Genomic DNA, 8,384 nt, shown 5'->3' on the forward strand with positions numbered 1-8,384 from the left:
AGATCAGAGCATAGAAAAAGAAATAACTAAGCAATTAAACCAATCAAAATATAAATTTTATTCAGCCATAAATGACAAATCACACACACATTCTGTTATTTTTAAATATAAAACACTATATGAAGAGTACAATATGTATTTTAAATTTTAATGGAAGGCCAAATTTTGGGCAAAAAAAAATCATAGAAACCAAATACAGTGAGTAAGCAGATGGTAAAAGACAGATTACACTTCCTTTATTTACACTTTCTTTCAATTACATCACAACATAGCTGTTATGTCACTGATCATTAGATATGTTGTTACGCTTTTTATAGACCACATATTTAATTAATATAACATTTAATTAGGACAATATTTGTTCATTTTCCATTTCATTAATTTATTCATCATTAAAAAGAATAGAATAAAATACGTTATTATAATAGTACATATTTTGATACTGAAATTCACCCAGACTACACAATAATTAAATTCAAATAATATGCTACTGTAATAAATAATAAAAATACCTCAGTAAAACATGAGTATAGTATATACACTTAAAAACACATTTAAATCTTTCTTTAAAATATAAAACAAGAATACAATAAAACCCCTAATCAGTGGACACTATCATGACCCAACGAAGTATCTCTTGAATAGAGGTTGACCCCAGTGGGTGTCCCCTTAATAGGGGTTCTCTTGTATTTTCAATATTTAAACTAAACACTATTCAACAAATATTGAAAGCTACAATATTACTGTATTTCAGTAGAGTATTATATATGCACACAATTCAAACAAAAACAAGCCATCCTATAACGCCCTATTGTTTGTGACAAAAATGTGATGTGATGGACATGATGATGTCATATCACCATATTTGGGCATGTCACTACCATATTTGGGCACATCACACTTGTTTGACAGTGTAGACAGAACTTTATTCTTCCAAATCAATGTCCCAAACAGTCACTCGATTAAATAGGGATCATTTGGTGGATATGTGCGTTTTATAAATGTTACTATAAAAAATGTTAAAATGAACATTAAATGAGTAGAATGTAAACCTTTGCAGATGGCACAGTTTTGTACACCAATATTCCTGAGATTAAACATCTTCAATACAACTATTAACCTGGAATTTACTAAAATATTTTCCAGGCGTAGAAATTTATGGAAAATTTGACTTTCTTGACAAGTCATGGAAGTCACAGAAAGAAAAATACAAGATGAACATTTGTTTATAGACATCATTTATACAATTAATTGCATTATATCATGTAACAATGAAAGGAATTTTGGCTAGAAATATAAAGAGTCAATTTCATGGAAAGATAACAATTGTGTATGGACCCTGTTAAAAGTTGGTTTTAATTTGACTAAAACTGCATATCTTGGCAAATAATACATCAAATGCAATATTAATACACACAAGCACAATAATAACATTGTTGTATACAACAGTTTTCTAAATTATATTACATGCATAAACACTATAAATACCATAGTTCAGTACTATAATATATATTTAATAAAAATCAATTCTCAAGCTTTCAAATTCCAGTATGTTCGTCGATAAATCTTACTTAGGGTATCGTCAAATAACTGACGGTTGCTTCTGCCAGTTAGATAAGGACCATTTTGACTCCAGTAACTTCCATCGTCCACATGGAACGAAACACTACAAAGATAAAAAATGTTCACAAATTCATGTTAAGCTCTGTCTACACTATCAAACTTTATGACAAAAAAATGTGATTGCCCATATATGATGGACATGATGATGTCATATCACTATCATATTTGGGAATATCACTACCATATTTGGGCACATCACACTAGTTTGATAGTGAAGACAATGCTTTACAATGAATTTAATATGTACTACCAAATCTGGACACCCAAAATGTCTGGTTTTATGGAAATCTAAATAAGAAATAATTTAAGAATCTATGGAACAATTCTGAATTTTGAGGAATTTCTGGTTTTCATATAATATTAAGTGAGGCAAGTCATTATGATTCTATATTTCAAAGTTTATTTTCAAGTTTCAAAACATTTATATACAGACTCTGAGAGTAAAAGATAATAAAATACAATAAAATAATGATATAAGGTCAGAGTTTGTCTTCAGTAATTCAAATTTCAGAATAGACTAATTATACAAAATAAGTGAAATATTCTGTAAATAAACTAAATACAACAATGAACTGGTAATTAAATAAAAACAATATAGTTTAATGTTCCAAATAGTTGTTAGTGACAGTTACAATGTCTCTAGGAAAGAGTACAGTAGTTAAAAGAAACAAACAATGAAATATTAACATAAATAACAAGTAAAACAAATATTAGAGAAATAAAAACTAAAAGAAATTAAATGCAACAGAAAAAACAAACCTGAAAGATTAACAACTGTGTATTTTACCTCCTGTTGAACGACCTATCAAGAACACTTCGTTGTAATGGGGATACTGATGACCTAAGAGCAACAAGGGCTTCATCTGATGCTATTGAAGATATATCGTCAACATCTACCGACTGAAGACAGAAAATACAAAAATACAATACATGCTTTAATTCCTGAATGGTAATGACTGGATAGTGAGGACATGTGGCGCAGTGTGTTAGATATTGGATTACTGATCATGAGATCGTTGTTCGAATCCAACTCTCGCCGCATAACTTGTATCCTTAGGCAAGACACTTTACTTACATTTGCCTCTCTCCACCCAGGTGTATAAAATGGGTACCGGCTAGATCAAGACACAACTTTGCACTGATTACTAGCTGCATTATTATGAGAGTACGTTTCCATACGTGTTTGATCCAAAAAATGACCGGGGTAATAATGTGCAGTGCTAATTATTATTAATAATAATGTTTGCCTCAAGCTGAACTTCAAAGACAAATAAATTTACCTCAAAATTTTTTTCCAAAGCTCTACTAATTTTATTCCTAATGTTGTGTGAAGTGTTCAATGAATAGTCTCCTAATCTCTGACGTAGAGTAGGTTTCATTAACGTAGGACTTAGTGACCTTGTCCGAGCTCGTCTAGGAGAGCGAGGAGAGTAAGGCAGTCGACCATACTCAACATCTACACCAGATGATGTCCTCACTATACTACTGAGTCTCAACTGGTTCATATCTTCAAGAATTTCTGTAATAAAACACTATTTGTTTAAGTTTCTGTAAAGCTTGGTTCCCACTAGAAAGAAGTGTTGCTCATATGCAAAGTAGAAAAAGGTGTGGGTTCAAACTTGTGACTTACAAGGGTTATGTTTGCACAACACTTTGCGTCAATATGTTGCCTGTACATCCTTGCATTGCATCCTAGTGGGGAACAAGCATAAGGGGCCCCATCAGGATATAAATCCTCTTTTGGGAATGTAGAGGGCTATGTTATAGATTGAATAGAAAATTTCATTAGTAAGTTATTTTACAAGATTTCTTATTTTTATATCTATTACTCCTCACCCTGAGTGTCATCACTGATGGTTGATAAGCTAACAAGGTCCAGAGCCTTCCTTCTATTTTCTTCAAACTGTAAACAAAATTACAAAAGTCACATACAATATGGTCGTCTATGAACTAATGGGGTTCTGAGGGAGTAATTGCTTAGTTTGCCTGGCTTTGCAGGTGTAATACATTTTCTACATCATGGTCTATATCAATAAGCTAAAGTTTACAGAAGGTTTAATATTATAGTTGTGTGAATTTCTGTAAACTTATTGAATAAAGACGTTTGTACATTCTCACCGTATCATATCGGATTCCATTATTTGGATGGTAGTTGTACCGATGTCCCCAGTAACGGTGACCATAGTAACGCTTATATACTCTACAAATTGTGCAATCCTTTTCAGATACATATCCTAAAGAAAAAAGTATTTGCATGATTGATCATATAAAGAGTACATCATGGAGGACAAAATTGAAAGCATTTACAGTCACCTCAGAACTACTAAAAATAACAAGGAAATATAAGGAAATTGTGGCCTTAAGCTCTGTCTACACTAAACCTAGTTTGACAAAATAAGTTTGATGTGTCTACATATGGTAGTGATGTGTCTACATATGGTAGTGATGTGTCTACATATGGTAGTGATATGTCAAAATATGGTAGTGATAAGACATCACAGTGTTCATAATATGGGAACACCACATTTTTTGTCACATAAAGTTTGATGGTATAGATAGAGCTTTACAGACCTTGTAAAAGTTTTCCAGGTTAACAAAATCACTTATATCAGACACTATAGATAGACTGATGTTCACACACTGATTTTAAAATAACATATAAGCATTGCAAAAGCACTTTTCATTTAAAATTTAATTGGATTGTGAAAAACAAGACAGTTATCAACAGACATACGTGTAATTGTGCCATTTGATTTCCGAAGACTTTTAGAAGGAGCAGTGGCTGGTCGCCGTGGAGACAAGGACCTTGCTCTGGATGGAGATACTGCTCTGTTTTTTGTGTCTACCTGCAAAAACAAAATACAGTATGAATAACTAATAAATTACATTATTACATGAAGTGACAAATTGATTGAAGAAATCAGGATAAACTTACTCTTTTATAAAAGAATGGAGGTCTACCATCTTGTGGCGGAGTACTGTTGATTGTCTTTGGTTTTCGTTTACTGTTGCTTGAATGTTTTTGCGGTGATCGCATACGGGAAGATGATGTTGCTAATTCATAACTTTTGGTTCTTAAAAACAATATAACGTTTTTATTAGACAAACAAGCTTTACAATTCGTTAACACAAAATGTCATTAGACTAGAAAATTTGACAAAATTGAAAGAAGTTCTTTAACAGATAAATTTCTGTTGAATATCAAATCAATTATTTTTACATATACCAGTATTCAGGTGTGCTTTAATTTGTAGTGGCACCTTTTGGTGCTTTTCCAAATTCAATGAACATACTGATAGTCAATCTTTTTTTTTTCAAAGAATCAATACAGTAGTTCTTTGATCTATAAGTGGCAATTAAATTTGCTTTTAAATGTGTGTAAAAACTAACCTCTTTTTGGTCCTTCCTCTTGCTTTGGCAGGTGATACAATTCTCTCTACAGGGTTTTGAACTGATAATGATTTAAACTCATGGTATGTTGCAGAGGTACAGTCACGCACTGTTGTCACACAGGAGAACTCAAGCTTGGGTGAAATCCCCTGTACATAAAATAGATACTGGATTGATTATACAGTATGTGTGTGCATTCCATTTATGTATACAATGGATGTAAGTTTTATACAATAAACTTACAAACAAAATTTCTTTTAACAATAGATACCATAAAAAAAATATCTATCTAAATCTCACAACAGGATGCCGAGTTCCGGAGATCAAAGGGATTATCTGTGGCATCTTAACAGACACTGCGCCGCAGAGAATATGTACATAGTACAGTAATGTGGTATTTGTCGCAGCCAAACATAAGATCAAAGGACTGTTACGAGTTCCTATTGTGGCAAGACAAGCTCAGTGTTCTGTTGTTAGATTGCCTTGAGCCTACTTACATTGAACCAAACTGTTTTCTTCAATAAGATTTCACGATCAGCATCAGCATACGCAGGAGTCAATGTGTTCTCAGGATAGAGAAAATCCCTGGCAGATGTACGATAGTAGGCTAGAAGCTGACCTTCTGAATAGTAGTCAGGTGGAAGTTGGATTAATTCAATTATCACAGTTTCTGCCTCTAAGACATAGGTCATGTGTGCTGGATCCATACAGTTTGTGAACGTCTGAAATTTTAAAATGCATGCTACACTTACGACATATTTAAATGAGTAGGCCTCAGAGCCTTAATATTAGTACAACAAATAACCATGAAGAGCAATTGTTTTATGTGTGTTCATCTTCAATCATATTATTTTTTAACTTGACAACATAATGAATGGCATTCAGGTACACATCCACTCACTGTAACAATTTTAAAATTGCTTGAGCACTGATATTCAATGTCCATTGCCACTTGAAAAAATGAAATATACACACTCTACAAAATGGGCTTTGGTCCATCTTGACTGGGTGGCAGCCACCTTACATGCCTTAGTCCTTTATCTGTGCCACCACACAGATTTTGGAATATGCCAACATTTTATGTACCGTAATTGACAGCAGAATGTACAGCAAGAGCAGGGAAGAATGTAATTTCACTCTTCCCTTGTAAGAGTATAGCATGGAGTTATAAGTATAGAGAGGACAACAGATGTTCCAAACCTCCCGTTTCATCCAATCTTCCAAATATTATCAAAATCTTTCAAAATTTTGGTTTTTGATAAAAAAAAAATGTTCAAAACCATGTTTACTCAGTTCTCAACTTAAGTTAATTTCTGTATTTAATAGATAATTACATCAGATCAGTTGCTAGAATGTGCAATGCACCTCTAACTGAAAAACCAATTGCACAAGGTGGTTTGTGATAAGTTTAAAACATGTCAAATATGTTGGAGGTTGGAACATCTGGGAAAACAAAACATACTGTACCCTGTCAAATGACAAAACTTGGTGAAAAAGAAATGGGAAAACAGGAGGAAGACACAAAGTGCGCCTCTGCTGGCCAAGCATGGTAACTTGAAGGTATACATCTTCACGACTTGACAATACAGAACCAGGGCATGTGACCTGTTGAGGAAAAAATAATAATCAACAGTTTCAGCTCTCTCTCCCAAAGGAGTACAGAATTGGTTTATCAGAACATGTCTATACGAGAGGGCAGCCGACCATCCTGTAAATCCTATTTTAGACAATGCCTGTAGGCTGTAGCTAGTTCGTCGAATAGATGCATACCAGCTTAGATAAGGCCAGGCTGAAACAAAAATAACATAGGCCTACCCATCAGATTAGGAATAAATAAATAATACTTATAATAATAATACTTTTTTACCATCAGAGTCATACATCACTGGAATTCTCTGCCTGAATATGTAATACAAGCCTCTTCAGTGAACATCTTTAAGTCTAGACTTGACAACTATTTTCGGCTAGAAATGGAATCTAATAGGCACTAGCCTAAACTATTTCCATCAAACATTAAGTGTAAGTGTAAGTGTATAATAATAGTTCGGTAGGCCAGATTGAGATAGATAGATAATAGGCCTACTCATCTTTATTAAGTACTTTATCCTAGGCCTAGGTCTATATGAAAGTGTATTATCATTGTTGACGTTTAAATCATTCCATACTACATAGATAGAGGCCTAGCATTATTGATAGAGCAAAAACCAATTTTTAAAAATTTAATAATTTTATTTCAATATAATAATTAATAATAATCTTACAGCATGAACATTTAAATCAACACTCAGACGTAAAGCTTTTCTTGGCATTTCTGTAAATGCATCTGACTAAGTTGAGGCTAAACTCTAAAATATGCTAGGCCACACTGTAGGCCAACTGTCGTTCATTCCAGAATTTGGATCGGGTAAATAAGCCACTTCCTAGGCGTCTTGTTTGCACTCTCGCCGCTGCAAAAAACACAACCACTTTATCGAAAATCAACAAGCGTCTCGATGGACGCCAAATTCCATTTAACCAATCAACAACTTATTGCACGCATGATTGGACAGAAAGCATGTTTTTTTTATGGTAGTTCAACAACTTTTTTCTTTTTTAATACATTTTGAAGTTTTGAATATTGTATAAAAAAAACAAAAATAATTATTTCACATATAGGCCAAAAAAGACAAAATAAACGGTCATAGCTTAAATCGGACAACCGGTTTCATGGTCCGACCGGTTCACTATTCCTTTTTTCCCCATTGTGGGGCCTACATGTTTTTGCAAAAAGTTGCTGTTTTGATTAAATGTTTTGATAAAAAAACATTTTCATCTTTAATTAGCCTTTGATATTCACAATACATGGTATACAAGACAGGCTGGAAACCTAAGCACAGGCAAATGAAAGCAAGCATTAGCATTATTTTATACGCACGGTTTGCTTATCAGCTGTTGTACAATATTTTGGGGTCGTTTCCAGCACATCACCAGATGCATTGATGTTGTCGCCTCATGATTTGTGGTGGAAATGGGGACGTTATAATTATGTGAACCCCAAACAGCTCGCATAGCTTTTAACTCTATTCCACCAACCAGCGTGGGAATCGAACCCACGACATTTGTGTATTAACACGACGCTCAGTCGCCTGAGCTAACCGGTCATCTTGTTGAACAAGGTTAATTTATGTATATTTATGACGTAATGATGAATTACGTAATACACGTATAAATAGACAATTATCAGCTGTTCTGTCATGTACTTTGTGGCGTAACGGGTAATGCTCAGGTGTGAGTGCTCTCAGCTCTAGAGGAGTGGGTTCGAACCTCTACGGATATTTGTTTTTAAATGGAAAATTAATATTTTTTAATAAGTTTTTCTTTTATTTTTTGAA

The 8,384-nt window shown here is 33.5% G+C and overlaps 1 protein-coding gene across 3 annotated transcripts; it reads right to left on the reverse strand.

The window, feature by feature from the left end:
- Window positions 1-34: 34 nt before the first annotated feature.
- Window positions 35-7,516, reverse strand: LOC144845288 (spermatogenesis-associated protein 6-like). 3 transcript variants are annotated; one of them, XR_013612530.1, is made up of 12 exons: window positions 7,275-7,516; window positions 6,481-6,618; window positions 5,511-5,735; window positions 5,014-5,162; window positions 4,559-4,697; window positions 4,358-4,469; window positions 3,742-3,857; window positions 3,460-3,526; window positions 2,904-3,142; window positions 2,411-2,523; window positions 925-1,666; window positions 35-683 (listed from the first exon to the last, which is right to left on the reverse strand). XR_013612530.1 is itself a non-coding variant. In XM_078702489.1 (11 exons), the coding sequence occupies exons 1-11, from the start codon at window positions 7,320-7,322 to the stop codon at window positions 1,531-1,533; spliced, it is 1,482 nt and encodes a 493-aa protein (XP_078558615.1). In that variant the 5' UTR covers window positions 7,323-7,516; the 3' UTR covers window positions 35-1,530. The 3 variants fall into 3 exon arrangements, 2 of the variants coding, with proteins under 2 accessions (XP_078558615.1, XP_078558616.1); XM_078702489.1 differs by having other exon boundaries at window positions 35-1,666; XM_078702490.1 differs by lacking the exon at window positions 35-683 and having other exon boundaries at window positions 1,530-1,666; window positions 2,383-2,523.
- Between the last annotated feature and the right edge of the window lie 868 nt (window positions 7,517-8,384).

This window comes from Antedon bifida, chromosome 6, assembly GCF_963402885.1.
Source record: "Antedon bifida chromosome 6, ecAntBifi1.1, whole genome shotgun sequence".
NCBI lineage: Eukaryota > Metazoa > Echinodermata > Crinoidea > Comatulida > Antedonidae > Antedon > Antedon bifida.